The 21,373-nt window shown below is 40.0% G+C and overlaps 1 protein-coding gene across 1 annotated transcript in view; it reads right to left on the reverse strand.

Moving 5' to 3' along the window:
• Positions 1–478: 478 nt before the first annotated feature.
• The window catches only part of LOC137258672 (sodium- and chloride-dependent glycine transporter 1-like), a 49,572-nt gene continuing 28,677 nt past the window's right edge, over positions 479–21,373 (reverse strand). The window contains exons 8-14 of the mRNA XM_067796363.1: positions 18,908–19,032; positions 17,584–17,696; positions 16,954–17,082; positions 16,538–16,637; positions 16,064–16,164; positions 2,366–2,533; positions 479–1,480 (exon numbers count right to left, since the gene is read on the reverse strand). Coding sequence (XP_067652464.1) covers positions 1,343–1,480; positions 2,366–2,533; positions 16,064–16,164; positions 16,538–16,637; positions 16,954–17,082; positions 17,584–17,696; positions 18,908–19,032 — 874 coding nt within the window. The 3' untranslated portion in view covers positions 479–1,342. The remainder of the gene's footprint in view (positions 1,481–2,365; positions 2,534–16,063; positions 16,165–16,537; positions 16,638–16,953; positions 17,083–17,583; positions 17,697–18,907; positions 19,033–21,373) is intronic.

Raw genomic sequence — 21,373 nt, forward strand, 5'->3', positions numbered from 1 at the left:
CTTCCCGTCTTCTTTCTTCTCCCCCTAAGGAAGTTCACCTAATCCTGACATATAAGAAATCAGAAACTAATGAATTACAGTTTAAACAAGAATTTAGTCAATCAAGAAATAAATATAATGCATATAAATTTACAGATGGATCTAAGGATGGTGGCGCTGTAGCTTGTGCTACTGTCATTGGATCCAAAACGATATCTTCTCGATTGCCTGGTAAATCCCTATTTTCCTAAGGGAAGCTCACTCAATTCGTGTTTTCTTAAAAAATGAAATTGATTTAATTGATAAATTCCGATTAATATGTCCGTAAGGAAATGCATATGTATTTTAATGATTGCGAGGTTAGGTTAGTAACTTTGATTGTTAGTGGCTGTATCGCCGATGGATTGGGGGGTTAAAGTACTGTAAACATATTGTCCTCCTGGGAGGGTACGTGAGTCCTATAACTTTCCTTTCAAAGTCTATTTAGCTCTACGCAATATTTCTTGTTTTTTGCAAACTATCAGTACCTTCGCCAGTGGAGGGTCCATGCAGGTTGACGAAGCCCCCATAGTCCCTAGAATGGTGATCAGCTTCCTGTTATTGGCGATCTTTAGCCTGTTTTTATATTGTCTTGTCCAAATATTTTTATTAGTTTTAACGTTCCACACTAGTTTAATTGTAACTGTGATATTCTAGTTCTTACACTATCCTTTGTTGACAGGTTATGATAAAATACATACATTCCATTTCAATGTCACCAATGTTCCCGTCACGATGTAGTTGAAATATAGCGGATATGACATTAAATATTAACTCACTCACTCACTCTATTGTTGTGACTTTTTGGGGTGGGAGGAGTATGCCTTTGTTTGATATCCGTGTAGATACAGTTTTGATCCCTTTCTCACATTCTGGCACCAAACACTCTCCCCAGTTAATAAACTATCTCTTCTTTGTATAATCTTGTCACTGCATATTTTATTTTGCATTGTATTACCCTATTGCTACATGGCCATTCAATAATGAGTATGTATGGTCATATCAAAGATTGAGTTCTCCATTAACTTGGGGAGCCAACTGAAAACTTTATGCAGATGAACTGCGCGAGCATCAATTATCAAACCGCTGAAGGGGATGTGCAAATATCGTGCATATAAACAGCTGCGTTTTGATGCAAAGGTTTGTGAAAAGCTCCCAAATTTTAATTTTTTTACCATTTATGGAATTCATGACAATAACCTTTTCAACGATAAGAATTTGTTTTGCAATAGATCAGTTCCTGTGTACCTTTAAACAGATCAGTTCCTGTGTACCTTTAAACAGTATGGAATATTTGCAAAATTTAGTACATATGGATATTTATCTAAGGTTTACAAGACAAGGACGAAATGAAAGTTTCTCTCAGAGTGGTGGCTTCGCTGTTTTTATCAAGGTAAAAATCCTTCATTGATGACTTGGATGGACCCCAGGAGTTGTCAGGTTTCAAGGACTTCCGGAATCTCTGGAACATCGTGCAAAATCATTCACTTTTACAGATGATACGTTCGAAAACAGGACTGGATATGTTATCATACAAATTCCACTTATCCTGACAAACTGAGGCACGAATTCAAAAACTTCCCAACATTATAGACTAGGGGTCCTACGTCAATGAACAAATAGTTAATTATTAGGCAGTCCATGTGTGGATATGGATATCGTACTTGATCTCATTTTGATAAGGATCCGCGAAGGTCCCGGGGTAGAATAGGCCTTCAGCAACCCATGCTTGCCATAAATGGCGGCCTGCTGCACTACATCTTCCAGTCAGCCCCAAAAACCTGGTCCAAGGATAATGGCTATGCAAACAACACGTCATCAATGTTTTTCTATGGAAATATGGATCTCATGTCCGAGGGGTTGTGTTTCACCTGTCATTGCACATAAGGGACCTTCAGAAAAGTGTCATTGTCCATTATGCTGAAGTTTGTTTTCGCTCTCCCATCTTAGTTTGGGTGTCAGTCGTAAATGGTGCAGTATGACGGTCATTTGAATGTTAGATATTCATTACTGGAATGTATGTTTTCGTGATAAATTCTTCTGAGCCATCAGTTACGTTCACTTTCTTCCCCCGGGGTAGAATAGGCCTTCAGCAACCCATGCTTGCCATAAAAGGCGACTATGCTTGTCGTAAGAGGCGACTAACGGGATCGGGTGGTCAGGCTTGCTGACTTGGTTGGCACATGTCATCGGTTCCCAATTGCGCAGACCGATGCTCATGTTGTTGATCACTGGATTGTCTGGTCCAGACTCGATTATTATGCAGACCGCCGCCATATAGCTGTAATACTGCTGGGTGTGGCGTAAAACTAAATTCACTCACTCACTCACTCACATTCATGCCCACCTGCAACAGACTCCCTTCCTCCTTGTAAATGGCCTTGACCATCATCACAACCAATGGGATTCCAGGGACGCTTGCTGCACACCAACCAATGGTGGCGGCGTAGTCGGGGTACACGTATTTCCCATATGTCGGTGACTGGTACTGAGTCAGAGTGAAAATAAATGTTACCTGCAACAACAAATATCGAGGGCTACAACGTCAACAATGAAGCATCGATGTGATGATAATGATTGGTGTTTCGCCAGAGCAAACCGTGGTATGGGGGTGGGGGTATAGCAGGTTTTTTTTCGCAATTTTCAATTTCTTTTTATGACGTCACATGTTTGTTACGTTGGCAGATGTGTAAGCGATTTTTGACTGTTAAACCTTTAAGCTCCACCCCATTTCCCCCTTGTAAACCATAATGTGTGTGTGCGTGCGCGCGTGTGTGTGTACGTGTGTGTGACCTAATGGGAAAAAACCCTACCTTATCATTTCATGATACTCAGGCGGGCATCACATGCTCTTTGTCATGTGACCTCACGCTGGGTATAAAAGTCACCATGTTTTTCACACAACTTCACTCACACTACTTCTGTAATGGTGGATTCTTCATATATGAACACCCTTTGATATAATACCTGTGATGTAACATATGTCATATTTTGGATTTCACTTTCTCAGTAAAGTACAAATTCTTTTAATTTTTTGGGTTGAGTCCCATCCGGGATTCGAACCCGCACCCTCAGAGTCAGGCATCTAATCGCCAGCACACAAAGTCAGCCGCCTATCCCGCTCAGCCACCGCGACTTCCACTTGGGGTCAGTTTGTTGGAACAGTAAGGTAGCCAGATGGTGTTTGGTCATTTCGCCAGTGTCATACCCATGCCCATTCAGTTTGTCAATGCACTCAGAGATGAGGCCTCTCAAAATACCTGCTACTTAGATAGAGCATTGGCTTCGTACATTTTGGTACAAATACACTTGTCTTAGTTTTGTCAGTCATGTAGTTTTTGTCATCTTTCAAAAACATGATTTCAATGATGTTGAAAGCCATACCAAACTGAAGGTGAATTATGATGTCTACATAAAGGGCCACAAAGGCAATCTAGCTTGATTTATCATTGGACCAGTGACAGTGACACATCACCTCAAGCTCCCGTTTTCATCATGAATAATCCACAATACAAGCTTTATGTACCTGTACGTTTAAAATGATCCGTATTGATAGGAAAGGAGATCCTTATTATTCAGTTACACGTAGAGGATAAAAATCTGCCATGTTGGTCTGCTGATTGCTATTTGAAACTGCACGATTCTGAGAGGACGAAAGACCAACAAAAACCGGAAACCTCAGAGCAGCCTAAGATTAATTTTGTACCCCTAATGAACAAGTGGTAGAACAGGCCAAAGCAAGGTAGAAGAGAGAAAGTTTCAGTCGACCAGGGAAACCACAATAGAGTGAGTGCCAAAAAAGGAAATGAAAATAGGTTTTTAGACAAAAGTAGATAGCAGACAAGTTCCCTTCCATTTAGATTCGAACCACTATGCAGTCAACAACGTATCTGAAGTGCTATCAGCCTTTTTCGGGGACAAACAAAATGTTGAGCCACTGAAACATCAACAACCCTCTCCTCCTCCTCCTCCTCAGCAGTATCACCAGTTGCCACCAGTTTCATCAGAAAGTACTGCCCAGTCATTGGAAGAATTCAGGCTGAAACATCCATTTACCATGATCGTCCCTGGGTCAACCTTCTGTGGGAAAACGTGCATAGTGAAGCAACTTATAGAAAAGATAAATATTAAACCTTATCCTGAACGGATTATATGACTCTACAAACAATGGCCGCCATTGTATAATGCCATTAGAACCTGTGTTTATCCCTACATTGAATGTCATCAAGGCATTCCTTCAGCTCTCGAAAAGGATGCGTCTCTGAACCGCAGTGGTGTCAACGTTGTTTGTTTTACGATTTAATGTCAACAGCCATCAGAGATCCTACCAAAAGAGATATGTTTACAAAAGGAAGTTATCATTGTGATCTCTCTGTGATTGCCTTGAACCAGAATTTGTATTCCAGCAAGGGTCGGACACAACTAAGAAACTGTCATTATTCCCTGTTGTTGAAGTAAGTGAGTGAGTGAGTGAGTGAGTGAGTGAGTGAGTGAGTGAATATTTAACGTCACATCGGCAATATTTCAGCCATATCGTGAGAAGAACATTTAACATGAAATGGAATATATTTATATCATAAAAACCTGTCAACAAAAGACAGTAAAACAACTAGAATATCACAGAAAATGTAAAACTAATAATTAGATCTAAAACGGTTCAACTATAAGAGGACAATACAATATAAAAATGAGCTATGGATTGTCAACAACTGAAGGTAGATCACCATACTAGGGGCCATGGGGACTTACATTGCTTTTGCTACCTACATGGGCCCTAGCTGGATTCACATCATCCCTTCAGTCATTGGCTTTTATGCGGAGAATTAGCCATACATTAAAATGACAAAAATACCGGGAAACCTTAACTTTACATCAAATGTTTCGGGACTTACGTACCCTCTCAGGAGGACAATAATGTTACAGTACTTTAACCCTCCTTTGAGGGTACAGCCACTAACAAATTGATTTCCTAATTTAAACTTCCAATTATAAAATATGTATCTATTTACAAATCAGGTAACAGATCTAATTCTTTTAAAAATCCTATGATTAAATGAGCACTAGTATTGTTAAAAAGATCCTTCATTGTTCTTGAATTGAAATAAGTGTCCCTTGTGATGGAATACCCAACACAGTCAAGCAAGATATGCTTGACTGTGATTCTTTCATCACAAGGGATACAAAGGGAGAATACTCACCTTTTAGTATATATTCGTGCGTGTATCTTGTGTGGCCAATGCGACATCGTCGCATAATGACCTCTTCAAATCTTGATTGACAACCCAAGTAGGTATATCAGTATAGGGTTTTATCGCATGTAATTTGTTCATACCCACTTGGGTGTCCCACTTCTTTTCCATCACATCACGGATAAAAGATCTAATGGTGGCTTTATAATCGCTGTAAGGAATAAGAAGTGGCGTCACAGATTTGTTGAGTGCTGCTTTAGTAGCAAGGTCAGCCAGTGTGTTACCAGAGATTCCTACATGGCTGGCTAAACAACAGAAGATGATGTCGTATTGGCCAGTAGCAAGATCATTATACAGTTCAATGATTTCTATTAAAAGTGGATGTCTGTAAGGAATATTTTTAATAGCCTGAAGGGAAGAAAGAGAGTCTGAATAGATTATGTATTGTTTATGTTTAGGATGTTTCTAAATATATTGAAGAGTCGTAAATATTGCGATAGCTTCAGCAGTGAAAATAGAGCTATTATTCGGTAATCTAGAAAATATTGCTCTGGATCCAATGACAGTGGCACAAGCCACTGCGCCACCGTCCGTGGACCCATCTGTGTACACAGATTTATAGTTGATATATTTACTTTTTACTTGATGATATTCTTGTTTATATTGTAATTCATTAGTTTCTGAGTTCTTAAATGCAGTTAATGTTAGGTCAACTTGTGGCCTAACCAACTGCCAAGGAGGAGAAGAAAGAAGACGGGAAGGAGCTATATTGTCCAGTTCAATGCCGGAAACAGTAATAAATGGCTTAAGTTTCAGTCGAGGAGACGTAACAATAGAAGATGTTTTGTTGTATAAGTCCTGATAAAGGGGATTGCAAACACAGTTATAGGCAGGGTTAGATTCATTAGAGTAGAGTTTAGTAAAGACAATTTCATACGACGTTGTGTAAGAGTTGGTTGATCGGCCTCAACGTAGAGGCTGTCAATAGGGGAAGTTCTGAAAGACCCAAGACAAAGTCTCAGACCTTGATGGTGGACAGGATCAAGAAGTTTAAGGTCGTTTCTGCAGGCTCCACCATATACCATGGAGCCATAATCAAGCTTTGAACGGACCAATGATTTGTAGAGTTGAAGGGGGGTAGCTCGGTCCCCACCCCATTTTGAGTTGGAAACAACTTTTATTAAATCCAGCGCCTTCAAGCATTTATTTTTTATATATTTAATATGAAAGAAAAGTTAAACGGGAATCGAAAATTATACCCAAGAACTTGGCCTCCTTGATCACTTTGATGAGAGCGCCATTTACAAACAGTTCCGGGTCCTTATGTGGCTAATATTTTCTACAGAATTGTAGACAATTAACTTGTGACTGAGAAAATTTGAATCCATTTTCGAGACACCAGTTATTTATTTTGTTTAAACATAACTGTAATTGTCGTTCAATAGTGTGCATATTTTTACCACGTCAAGAAATATTAAAGTCACCAACGAAAAGTGATCCATCTATTGAATCATTTAAAACCTTCGATAAACTGTTGATCTTAATACTAAACAGTGGGACAGACAAAATACTGCCTTGTGGAACACCCTGATCCTGATTGTAATGGTCAGATGAGGTTGAACCCACGCGGACTCGAAATTGTCTATCGTTTAGAAAATTTGATATAAATTGAGACAAACGGCCCCTTAATCCAAAATCATGTAAGTCTCTTAAAATACCATATTTCCACGTCGAATCGTATGCTTTTTCCAGATCGAAAAAGATCGACACTGCAGGTTGTTTATTAATGATGATATTTTTAACAAAAGATTCTAAACGTACTAAATGATCAATGGAACTTCTGCTTTTATGGAGGCCACATTGTATATCAGTGATTAGATTATTGGTTTCCAAGTACCAAACTAATCGGTTATTGATCATGTGTTCCATGGTTTTGCAAACACAGGTAGTAAGTGAAATTGGTCAATAACTGGAAGGATCGGTATAGTCACGTCCGGGTTTAGGAATTGGAACATTTATAGCATCACACCACGAAGAAGGAAATTCACCAGATGTCCAAATATTAAAATATTTAAAAGGGTCTCTAAACACGATTCCTGTAAGTGCTTCAGAAGTTGATAATGTATGTTATCAGCTCCTGTAGCAGTATCGTGAGCCTGGTCAAGAGCAGTATGAAGCTCATATATCGAAAAAGTTTCGTTGTAATCGTCCCCATTATCTGAACTGAAATTAATAACCTTGTTTTCTTGCTGATTTTGGTATTTTTGAAATTGGGGTACATAATTTGACGAGGAAGAATGTTTTGCAAGTGTCTCACCAAGTTTATCCGCAATGTCTGATTTATTAGTCAATAAATGGTTCCCATCTTGGAGATGGTGAATGCTAGATTTAGAACCCTTACCTTTGATTTTCTGGATCATATTCCACACCTTTGATATCGGTGTGCGTGAATGTATTTTTGATACATAGGTTCGCCAAGAGTGGCGTTTACTTTGCTTGAAAGTACGCCTTGCTTTAGCATTTAAAATTTTGGACCATGGGATGTAGACGGAAATAATGCTCCGCTCTCTTCGCTTTCCTAGCTTGTTTGCATTCATAATTAAACCATGGTTTTCGCACATGTAGAACCGCAGAGGACTTTCTTCTACACTCGTCAGCAATATTATTCAATTCATCTGAAAAACATTGTATGGCATCAGGAATATCATTAAAAGTTCAGGTTTTAATTGTCTGAACAGAGTGTTTCATATAAAGGCCAATTAGCGTTTTCAAAATTGTTGGGAAATGATCACTTCCACAGAGATCGTCGTGGACTGACCATTCAAATTCACTTAATAGGTTGGAATCAGTAATAGACAAATCAAGAGCTGAATATGTACCTGTGCCAGGATGGAAATACGTATTTGAGCCGTCATGAAAATAATAGTAATAATAGTGGGTATTTGTAACTGCGCCTGTATCCATGCATTCGATGCTCGCTCAAGGCGCTACAAAGGAAGGTAAAATGTATATTTGACATATATATTACGCTACTAATAGTTAGAATTAAAAAAGGAAGAAAGATCTAAGAGAAGGCTATGGAGAAATAATGGGTTTTCAGAAGGGACTTGAAAGAGTTCAGTGATTCGGCACATTTGATGTCAGCAGGCAGTGAATTCCAAATCAATGCAGCGGCGTAGGTAAAGGTCCTCTGACCATAGGAGGCAAGTTTGATATTGGGGACTGTAAGTAAATGCTGATTCTGGGATCTGAGACATCGTGTAGGGGTGTATAGTGTAAGAGTTTCGGATAAGTACTCTGGAGCTTGACCGTGGAGACATTTATATACAACACACAATATTTTGAAGTTCACACGGTACGTAACAGTGTAGGAAAATGAGTGATGAAGTGATGTTATCTCGCTTGGATTTTAGACATACGGGGTTCAATCCAGCATGGAGGCTATTACAATAGTCAAGCCTAGAAAGGACAAGAGATCTCACTAAGGCATGGGCACAGTCTGTGGTGATGTATCGGCGGATTGAGCTTATGATTCTGAGGTGGATATGGCAGACATTACTTAGATGGTTGATGTGGGCCTCTAGTGAGAGGTCTATGTACACTCCAAGGTCCTTGGCAACAGAGCATGACAGAGGAGGCTACCTTGACACCTGAGACTGATACTCCATGCAGTTGCCTATGGCTGCCGGCTATCAATAGTTCTGTCTTACTGTCACTGAGCTGAAGCATCCTAGATGTCATCCATCTCTTTATGTCAGACACACAGTCGTCCACAATCTGCAGGTCTGTCAAAAGTGAGCTCCGTCTCAAGACGGTAGTGAGCTGGGTGTCATCTGCATATCCATAGTGGATGCAACTGTGCTTGTTGATAACTGCTGGTAGCAAGTTCACATAAAGCAGGAATAGAATCGGCCCAAGGACAGACCCTTGAGGAACTCCATGTGGTAACTCAAGTCTTGATGAAGCAGATCATGTGATGAAAGGTGTTCCATCAGCCTCTTTGCTACAGCCTTTTCAACAGGTTTTGAAAGAAATGGCAAATTTGACACAGGTCGATAGCTTTTCAGTTCTGAACAATTTGTTGTTTTTAATCAGAGGCTTGACTATTGCAGTTTTCAAAGATTGGGGAAATATGCCAGTTTCGAATACCTGTGTTTATGATATCTGTGATGACAGGGAGTAGACAATCTAAATGATCCACGACAAGCTGTGTTGGCATAAGGTCAGAGGGACAGATAGTCTTATTTGCTTGCAAGATAAGGGATCTTACATCCGAAAAAGAATAGGGTTGAAAATCAATGAGAGGTGATCCTTGGAGTGCAGCTGATCGGTGACACAACAGGACAGAGGTTGTCTGATATCCAGGATCTTCTCTTTAAAGAACTCATTAAATGACTCTGCGAGAGCAACAGGATCCGAAGTATCTGGAAGTATATCTTTACTCTTTTTTCCCTGAATAGAATTCAAAACTTTCTGGAGTTCACGTGGTTTGCCCTGGAGACTGGAGATTTTCTGTCTGTAGAATTCTCTTTTACTCTGCTCTATTGTCTTTGAGACCTTATTTCGAAGTGACTGATATATCTGACGGTGTACAACTAGTTTAGTTTTCCTCCACTTTCGTTCAGCACGGCCTGTGAGACGTTTGGCTTCACGTACAGCCTCACGATACCAAGCACATCCTGGTTTACCTATGAATGTTCTCTGTTTCATTGAAGCATGTTTATCCAGCACTGTACGGAGAGCAGTGTTTAGTCAAGCTAGTTGCATCACCTTTATTGGATTCATACGTGACGATATGAGAGTGGTCAGAGGAAAATTCATCTTTATCAATAGTTTTATGATTTCTGCATGATCGGCTTGATTTCTCCAAATCACGACTCTCCATATTCAACATAGCAAACACAGCGTGGTGGTCCGATATAAGTTTTTCCTCAACACGAACACTGCTTATGATATTGTCACTGGACGTTACAAGCCAATCTAATATATGACCTGATCTGTGGGTTGGTTGGCAAATGTACTGTTTAAGACCATGAGAAGACAAAAGTGATTTTATTTTCAGCACATCTGATTTCTTGTTATTATCAAAGTGCACATTGAAATCGCCCATGTAAATACTGTTTTCCTTTGGTGGAGATGCCCAAAGACGTGCAAGATCATTGTAGAAATCAGAATGATTAAGTTTGTTTTTGACAGGAGGTGGTGGGCGATATAGACATACAGCCCTTATGGTTATATTGAAAGATGATCAAAGGATGTGTAAACATCGGAGGTGTAAACATCGGGAGATGTACCCGAATGCACACATAAACCGTTTCTATGGATCACAGCAACACCACCGCTACATGTTTACATGAATAGCCATCTGGTGTCATATCAGATACTAACCCCTCATCACCACTATCATACAGCCATGTTTCAGTCAGAAACAGTATATCCAGATTTTCATCTAAGATCAAGTCTGCAATATCACTGGTTTTGTTTCTCACTGACTGAGAGTTCAATAGGGCAGCACGAATGTGCTTACAAGCAGGCTTTGGATGAACAATTATCAAATTCGACTTGTTGACGCCCCGGTGACTGAGCACAGTTGATTGGGAAGATGATGACAGAAAAACACTTATCTTTCGGACTTTGTTGCGGCCACCTCTACAACCCCTCTCCGTCTTGTTCTTAACACACAGACCCAGCTGTCTGACTTTGCTGTAGACTGACTGTGGGAGTCTGTAGGGTGTTACATCAGTTGTGTTGTGATCTAAGCCAACTGGGCTGTCAGGTCTCAATGACAGCAGCGTGTCCCTATTGTATGTCACCCTCTGCTTGATAGCCATTATGTCAGTGGAGTTCACTGTGAGGATATAGTCAGCTTGGGTGATCTCACTGGTAGGTCCTTTTGTGAATAGTAAAACTGTACACACATGGACTAAAACTGTCTCAAAGCTCACCACTGTTGATATTTCAATAATCATTGCATATCAAAATGTTCCATGCATCACAAGGAAGATGTTGGTTATTGAATTAGCTTAATATGCGTAGAATAAACCATGGAACTTTGCATAAAAAATGGGAGAGTCCAGGTTGCTGCCTGCTGGCGCTGACGAACCAAGCCACAAGTTCATTATAAATGCATAAATCATTATTTGGAATACGTTCCTCTAGTAATTTACCTGTGGTGTTTGTATTAGCGCCACCCCATAGAGGACAGTGGCCATTTAAATCGCCCATAATTATACAGGGCTTAGGTAGTTGATCATAGAGATCTTGCAGATCAGTTAGTTGGACAGCCAATGAAGGCGGAATATATAAAGAGCATAAAGTAAAAGCAACTTGTAATGCAAGTCGAACTGCAACAACTTGAAGATATGTTTTTAGTGGAACTGAGCTATGGATAATATTCTTCCTCACCAGAATTGATGAACCACCAGAAGCTCTATCACCCGGAGGAGAAAAAGAGTGGTATGCATTGAAGTGACGGAGGTCAAAATTATCTGTCTGTTTCAGATAAGTTTCTTGGATGCAGAACGCTGACGGTTTAAAATCTTGGTTTAATAAGTGTAGATCATTTAAATTATTCCGGAGTCCTCTACAATTCCACTGAATAATAGCAGAAGACATTGTTTCCTTGGTGGCTGTACAGGAGATCTACCCCTCACTTTCATTGTGGGTGACAAACTATAGCCTCAAGTGATCCAAACTTATTATATAGTTGGACCTAATCATTAGACCTCATCGGAGGCCTGTTATGTTGATTTTTCTTCGTGATTTCATTGCTCGATCTGGATGTAGCCCGACTGTTCTTGTGCCAGAACGATCTGTTTTGAAAAGAACGAAACGTTTTGCTCACGCTTCACCCGTGAAATCTTTGATTGCAACGTTCAGGAAGGACAGTCCTTGGCTGAAGAAGGATGGCAACCAGAGCAGTTTACACATACAGGTGTGTTATCACAAATGATACTATCTTTGCATGCTCCAGCACATCGTTGGAATGCAGCTGGTTTGTGGCATGACTTTGATCCGTGCCCATACTTTGGGAAATAAAGCACCTCAAGGGGTTGGGGATAAAAGTATCACCCCTTAAGTTGCAGTATCCTGCTTTCAGAGATTTTGGAGGCATCGAGAGACAAAATGTGAACAAGTAAGTGTGTCTTGAAGACATCATTATTCTTTTTGACTGTAAAGCGTTTAACATGAGTAACACCGTGTGATTGTAGTTCAGTAACTACGTCAAGTTCACTCATGTCTGAAAGGCAACGTCCAGTATGACGGACGATGCCTTTGCTGGTATTTAATGTCATGTGAGGGGACACCTCTACAGGAACATTTGCTAGAGACTTTGTTTTGAGCAGAATTTTGGATTGTATTTCTTTCTTGCATTCGATTAGCAGGGAACCAGATCTCAACTTTTTAATGTCTTTCACCTCCCCAACCAAACCTTCAATGCCTTTTGACACAGCAAAGGGATTTAACTTGAGTGGGCCCCCTTCAGGGGCACACATCACAATGAAACGACGCCAATTATCAGGGTTACTGGAAGTTGTATGCGACTCATCATCTGAAGATAAGGAATAATCAGATTCGTGTGATCGTTTTCTAAGTGGGGGTGCCATGGTAGAAAAATATATGATGCCCCCCTAGCTCCCCACCCACAATGGAGTGTCAACGAGGACGATGCCTCATGCCTCTGGATCTCCTGCAGACGGCACCAAGGATACTAGGAGGGTATACTCAAGCAGAAAATATCTGTAAAAGATATATCCCACCAGACTGGCATTCTGGGCATAAGACTCTAGGCAAAGTTCACAACATCAGATTTCAAAATCAATCAACATTTTAGATGAGCAATTAAGCCAAGACCGACAGTAAAATAAGTTCAAATCACATTCGTGCAATGACATATATAGAAAATCCATGCACAGGGCTTGGCATGAGCAGCCGATTGGTTGAACCGGGCTCATTCAACCACCCGTCTAGGTGAAGTCAGGGCCGAAGTGGTGTACTGGGCAACAGGAACACGGTTGCAGGCCCCTATTGCCCTCAACCACCAGGATCCCATCCTCCACCGACACAGGGCCGCAACCCACGGCAAACGGGTTGGTGGACCAAATATACCCCGGGTCCACTACGGGGGTGAACGGCTCTCAGCGTTACCCAGCACCCACCACGAGGAGGTGGCCGTTCAACAAGCCTATCAACAAACAACCGATCTTTGACTTTGTCAAGACAAACGTTTCCACATTACACAGAACATTTCACGTCCCAAAGCATATATTCAGTTTAATAGGAAAACTCCAAGCTAGTCAATTCTGTCCCAGTTAAACTTTCAGTGTGAGTAGACGTTTGATGAAAACCTCCAAACAATGCCATCTCGTGATGACTTGTGTTTCAAGACATGCAGGATTGCATAAACATTATAGAAGACACTGGTCTCCCAAAACGTTCCACCAGATTTAAAGGAAGTTGGAGGAAGACAACTTCCTTGCTGTGAAGAGACCATGTCCTCTCCCAGACTATTGTGGTCAAGTGTGTAGCAATAACCACAACTTACAAGGACATTTACACTATAAACAATATCCTGAAACGGAAAATGATAATGATGATGATGAATCCTTAAGCAATGTCACAGGATAGGATGGCTGATCTTGAAGAGCAAGGTAGAAGAGAAATGTATTCACGTACTGAGCTGAATAAAGACTTTCTGGCTGAGAAATGACAGCTGTCCATGAAAAGAGGTTTAAACGAAGACATGATACACGCTAAAGTGGAGAAATTAATCTGGAGCACGTTTATAGAGATATACGCATGATTTATAACTTATCTCTATTTTATGCCATGGGGTCTAAAGACACAAGAAACACTGAGTCAAATTCAATTCAAATAATATGTATTATGACCCGACAAATAAAACCACACACATACACACACACACACACGCGTGCGTGCGCGCACACACACACACACACACACACACACACACACACACGTACACACACACGTATATTCTGTAAATTGTATTATTCATTGAGTAATAACTATTATTGGGTCACAACGTTTAGTGTTTTGACTGTTAATTAATATGGGTCACATTTCGTATCATAAATATTCAGTGCTATTAGTATTTTGTCGGCAGGCCTTTAAGGTGGTTACCTCCCTTTGATATTGTTATGAGGTAAACACGAGGCTGGCCGAGAGAGTTCTACGTAGCACGACCCTGACGTCTCTCAGACCAATTTCGTTCAATCTGTTCCGTTCAGTTTGACCAGGTATCCTCTGACGTTAAGGCACCCTGGCTACTGTGCTCTCACCCGTGGCAGTACGATCACGCAACTGTAGTACCCGGACGTAGCGATCTTGATCTGCAGTGCTAAGTCGAGGTCTGTAAGGGGTTTTAAGGGGTCACTGGTTTTACCTGTTTGCTTGCAAATAGCTGCAAGCCATGACATTTTGCTGAGACTAACATTCAGACGCCTGGCAACAGAAGATTGATAGTCTCAAGCATGCATTCTTTCAACGACGATGTCAAGATGTAATGATTTCACCTTGAGGTTTCCTTCAAAACAAATGCCAATTTCTGAAAGTAATCCGGACTTTTATCGCCAGACAATTATTGCTCTTTGCTGCACAATTTCAACTGGAAGGTGATTTCTGTTGCGTTGTGGCGATGCCTTTGTAATCCTTGTAAGAAATCTCTTCAAAATCAACATTTTCAGGTGAAATCGACATTTTACATTAGCAGTTGTGACTAATCACGTTTCAACATGATTACATATTTTAAATATACAAATCGCCTATGCGTTTCCATTCGGGGTTGCATGCATGCGTCCTCCATCCATCCATCCATCCATCCATCCATCCATCCATATCATCTTTGTGCCACTACTTGCTCCATATTATTGTGCAACCCTTTGACTTGACATGCCGACATTGTCCAACGACGTGTGCAACCACTTGATATAAACAGTGACCATCAGTCCTGAACTGTTTACTATTGTTAACTGTCCTTCCGGTCAGACATTGCTCTCCCTACTTAACGGAAACTGACCACTTGTGAGTTGCTCCTGGAGTACTAGCATGTTTTGAGCTGTCTCGCCCTTTGAAATTCTTCTCATATGCATAGTGTCACATTAATCCCATACAATAAAGTTTATAACGGTTTTGTGAAATCTCGAGTCGGCAAACTGAACAAGAATAATCATTGAAAACAGAATTTCTGAATGGCCGTCTCATACTGAGTCAGGGGGGTGGATCCTCCTATACCTAGCAATGAACATATATTTGATGACAACAAACTGGCAGATACTACGGTTACAGATCAACCTAAAGGTCATACACAGCTGGTCCGGAACGAGGTGGGGTTTCAGGGTTTAACAATCAAAAAACGATTAGGTCACACACAGGTAACACACACATGCCAAGATGCCACACATGTGACGTCATAAAAATGAAAATGGCGGAAAATCATACAGACATAAATGTTGCTTTCAACAAGAATGCAACTATGAATTAACCCATTGAAGTCACACGCTAGCGCAGTCTTTAATCATGGACGCGGAGGTTACTGCTCACTGCCAAATTCCTGGGAAACACTTCCAGTTCACATTGAGAGTCTCTATACGAATCCTCACTTAGTAAAATCTGGCTAGTATTCTAAACCTGTCATCTGCGTATTACAAAGGCACTTTAACAGCAGTATTTGTAAACGAAAACGGTTTGTATCCTATCATTTCACATCGGGGTTAAAAGGACGTTGTACGTACGAATCTGGTGAGATTCCTGGTAATGATTGTTAACCAGAGATCTATGTATTACAATGGCACAGTTAGAACAATGTTTGTGAATGTAAACGGTTAAGATACTACCAAAAGCATTGCCGGTGTGACGTAGCACCAGGTAATCTTGAAGAACAAGGGAGCGGGTCTTCCGAGCATCAGTGCAATGTCTGCACTCAAACGATCCACACCTGAAATAAAGAAACATGCTTAGGTTAAAAAGGTTAAATTGTAAAAAAATACACAAAGTCTTACTATTTGCACACGTATCAAGGTTGACCGATAACTTTCATTACTCTGCAGGCATGATCGCAACCATCACTTTGAAATGCTCCACCATCACTGTCATCACCTTGCCACGCCGATGGCACCGTCACGTAATCTGCTGTATTTCGTATGATTACCAAAATATGTTTGTCTATATACAACCCTTTTCTGCCATACAAGAGCTTACAGTTTCATCATTTATGACATACATCGACTAGATAAAAATCTGTTCTACAGGCTATTATAATTTGTCTCCATAATAAACATGAAGGTTTCAATATTATTTCCGTGACGAACCATATATCCAGCCGAGAATGATGCACTCCAGGAAGCCATCAACAATCAGGAATATGACGACGAAGTACCAGTCAAGCAGCTGTAAAATATATATTCCACCCTGAAAAGACAAAGACTACAATCAAATTCTATTTTAAAACAATATTGAAACCACAATGTCCTTTAGCTACGTGACGGTAGGTAAGTTATCTAGTGTGGATTACACAATCCTGTGATCGATGTTGTGAGCAATGATCCACGTCGTCAATGTGCAGAGACACACTATCAATCAGGTTAGAGAGTTGCACCACCCGAAACCACTTGGTCGTGGTACATTCTGACCGGGAATATCAACACGCCTGATTCGAGCTTTAACGAACAAATGAAACTGTATGTGATGTAACAATTATTCAGACTGAATGTTCTGTACTACAAACCTCAGTGGTGAACAGAAGCCCCAGTAGAAAGGAAATAACACAATAACCAAGCGCAACGATGACTCGCCATTTCAGGAGCCAGGGGTACTCATCCAAGATGGCCGATATCACCGTCTCCACCATAGAAAACTTGCAAACGGATGAAACAAGCGTTACAAATATTTGTTTCTTAAGATTTTATCAATTACCCTTGTTGACTTATATGAATGAAAATAGACTGTCTGGGAAGTGTCCTTTTACATATGATGAAAAATGACTCAGCGGATTTTGTATAATTTGTAATCAGTTGTAAAAGTGTCAGACGAAATTAGCTGTGTTTAGTTCAGAATCAGATAACTAAAGTTACCATGGTTTGCAATTTTTGTCCTTTATGAAGAGATGTAGGCGTGAAAGATTTTAGAAATTCTCAAATTCTTTCCAGTCCGTTAATGTATGTCATTTAAATAGTACCATTTAAGTGACAAATCAGTCAAAGAAGCATTGCCGCTGAACGTTGCTGGTATTGAAAAGACACTTCCGCTTAAAAATCCAGCCAACGGCGGTTACATCAACAGGGAACCCATCTATACTCTCTTCACGTGACCGTTTATGTCCTTATTAGAAAATGCAAAAATGCATTGTTTAACTCACCAAAGTGTCAAGCCCTAATAAAATCAGCATAAAGAAGAAAATAAAACTCCACAGTTGTGGAACCGGAAGTTGAGCCAAGGCTTCTGGGTAGATCACAAATCCAAGTCCTGGGCCTTTAACAGACATTTAACAAAGAAAATGTAGTGTGTGTGTCACGTCATAAATAGTGAGTGAGTGGGTGAGTGAATATTTAACGTCACATGAAAAATTGCAGTCATATCGTGATGAGAACATTCTTGACATTATACGAAATATATGTATATTATAAAATAACCTGTCGACGAAGGACAGTATAACCACCAGGATATCACATTTAGAATTAAAACTAGTGAGGAAAGTTAAAACTAATATCACTATTTAGACAAAGCAAAATAAAACTTGGCTATAGATCGCCGACAACTGAAGGTAGATCTCCATACTGGGGACCAGGGGGACTTACAGTACCTTTGCTACTTTCATGGACTCTAGTTGGATTTACACCATCCATTCCGCCGTGTGAGAAATGCTAGCCAACATTAAAATAACAAGAATGCTACTTTTAAAAAAACACGGTAGACTTAAATTTACATCGAATGTTTTGGGACTCAGGATAATAATTTTAAAACACTTCAACCCTCTTTGAGGGTACAGCCACTAACAAATCTGGTTACAAATCTAAACTATCCATCATTAAAATATATCTGTCTACAGAACATATTACTCAGAATTCAACAATGAAATCAATTTCCTTTAAAAAACCAATAATGAGATAAGAACTAACTACTGTGTTAAAATGATCCGTAACTGTTTTACAGTAAAATAGTTATCCCTAATAATCTTACGTCTTATCGTAAAACAACTGTTTAGTATAGCACGTGTTGTCTGTTGACCAAAAGTGTCACCATTACCAGGCGAAGATCCACAATGCTGGGATAAGATCTCAAACTAGTATCGATGAGTATTCGGAAAGTATTAGCGACCATGAGTAAGTTTGTAAGCTAATTTGCCGCGTGTTGTGCTATTAACCAGTTTGCCCCAGAGAATACTTTACAATCAGATCTCGTTATACTAGGATACCAATGAGAGGCAGCAGACAGAGTCCGATGTACAGAACATGCACATGATTCAGAAGGAAATAGCCCGATACACCAATACACCTTTGCGTATTGCATGTGCGTGTGCGTATTGCGTGTGCGTATTGCGTGTGCGTGGTAAGGATTAGTGTAATGGTGTGTGCATGCTTACTGGTTTTCTTTGACTTTTCTTGAATATTGCAATACATATCTTGATCCGTAACAATACATTGTCAGATCGTAATGCCCTTGTGAAGTAATTTCGCACGTACCGGAAGACACCACATCACTGATGGGGATGTTAGCCTCCTGAGCCATGAAGCCAAGGATGGAGAAGACTACCAGACCTGCATACATGCTTGTTCCCTCACTCACAAACGTACAGATGACGGCATTCCTTCACAAGAACAAACCGTACTCCAAATTAGAGATAATAAATAAATGATAATTCCGGAAAGTTATTATAACATGGCATTAAAAGATATACCATCAAAAGGGTAATGGAAAGGAAATATTTTCTTCTTTGGGGTTTAAAACTGAAACAAAACTAACAAACAGATGAACAAACAAACATGTATGTTTTCAAATGATGCGGGAAATCTTGTCTTGTGTTAAATATACTAGTCATCATTAGTAAATGGTCACATGATAATTATAAAGCACATGTAAAGAGTGAGTTAGTTAATATTTAACGTCACATCGGCAATATTTCAGCCATATCGTGACGAGAACAGAATTGAAATTGAAATGAGATATGTGCATATTATATAAAAAAACTACAACAAAACTGTCGTCAAAGGACAGTAAGACAACTAGAATAACACAGTTATGGATAAAACTAGTGTGGAACGGTAAACCTGATAGAACTATTTGGCCAACACAAGATAAAACACGGGCCATATACATCACCAGCAGCTGAAGGTAGATCACCATGCCACGGTCCAAGGGGACTAACAGTACCTTTGCTACCTGCATGGACCCTGGCTGGATTTACACCATCGCTTCAGACACTGGCGATGATAGGAAGATTTAGCCAGAATTAAAAGAACAAACATATTACGACTAAAAAGTATGGTTCAGCAAAATTAACTTTGAAAGTTGTTGGGACTTACGTACCCTCTTGGGAGGACAATAATTTTACGCTACTTCAACCCCCCTCGAGGGCATAGCTACTAACGATTGCACTTGCTAATTTACAATACCATGCTTAAAAGATATATTATTTATGTACAAAACATATTCAAAACATATTCAAAATTTATGTAGCAATTCTACTTCCTTTCAAAATTCAATTATTAAATGATGATTAACATTATAAAAAAGATCCTTTACAGTTTTCACATTGAAATATGTATCTCTTGTGATGGAAAAATGAACACAGTCAAGCAAAACATGCTTAACTATGATTCTCTCATCACAATTGATACAAAACGGAGGATCCTCACCTTTTAACAAGTGTCCGTGAGTATATCACGTGTGACCAAAGCGACATCGTCGCATAACAACCTCTTCGAATTTGGAATGACAACCCAAGTGTGTATAGCCGATACAGGGCTTTATTCCATGTAATTTATTGATACCCACTTGGGTGTCCCACTTCTTTTGCATTAGATCTCGGATATATGATCTTACAAAGGCCTTATAATCAGAATAGGCGATGAGAAGTGGTGTCACAGATTTGTTGAGTGCTGCCTTGGCAGCAAGATCGGCCATTGTGTTACCAGAGATTCCAACATGGCTGGGTAACCAACAAAAGACGATGTCACAGTGGCCAGTAGCGAGGTCATTATACAATTCAACAATCTCAGCTCAAAGAAGGCATGAAACAGAGTCTGTAAAAAATGATATACTGTTTATATTTAGGGTGTTTTTAATATAGTTTAATATAGTTTAGGGCTGCTAATATGGCATGTGCTTTTGCTGTAAAATGGAACTGCTATTTGGTAATCTAGTGAGTGAGTGAGTTTAGTTTTATGCCGCATTCGTCAATATTCCATCTATATGGCGGCGGTCTGTAAATAATCAAGTCGGGACAAGACAATCCAGTGATCAGCAACATGAGCATCGATCTGCGCAATTAGGAACCGATGACATGTGCCAACCAAGTCAGCGAGTCTCACTACCCGATCCCGTTAGTCGCCTCTTACGACAAGCATAGTCGCCCTTTGTGGCAAGCATGGGTTGCTGACGGCCTATTCTACCCCGGGACCTTCACGGGTCTATGTGGTAATCTAGAAGATACTGTTCTGGATCCAATGACAGAGGCACAAGCAACTGCGCCACCATCTTTGGACCCATATGTACTATACTTACTTTTTAATTGATTGTATTCCTGTTTGTATTGTTATTCATTAGTTTCTGATTTTTTATATTTACTTAATGTTAGGTCAAGTTGTGGTCTAACTAGTTGCCAAGGAGGAGAAGAAAACAAGCGAGAAGAAGCTATATTATCTAGCTCAATGCCAGCAGCAGTAAGAAAAGGTTTTACTCTTAGTCCAAGCGGCGGAACAAGAGAAGACTTCTTATTGTACAAATCCCCATACGGGTGATTGAAGACACAGTTATATGCAGGATTGGACTTATTTGAATACAGTTTAGTGAGATACTGTAAAAATAATTTAATACGACGGTGGTCAAGAGAAGGTTCGTCTGCTTCAATGTATAGACTATCAAGAGGAGAAGTTCGGAATGATCCAAGACAAAGTCTTAGACCTTGATGATGGATAGAATCAAGTATT

The sequence above is a fragment of the Haliotis asinina genome, chromosome 12 (genome assembly GCF_037392515.1).
Source record: "Haliotis asinina isolate JCU_RB_2024 chromosome 12, JCU_Hal_asi_v2, whole genome shotgun sequence".
NCBI classification, from domain to species: domain Eukaryota; kingdom Metazoa; phylum Mollusca; class Gastropoda; order Lepetellida; family Haliotidae; genus Haliotis; species Haliotis asinina.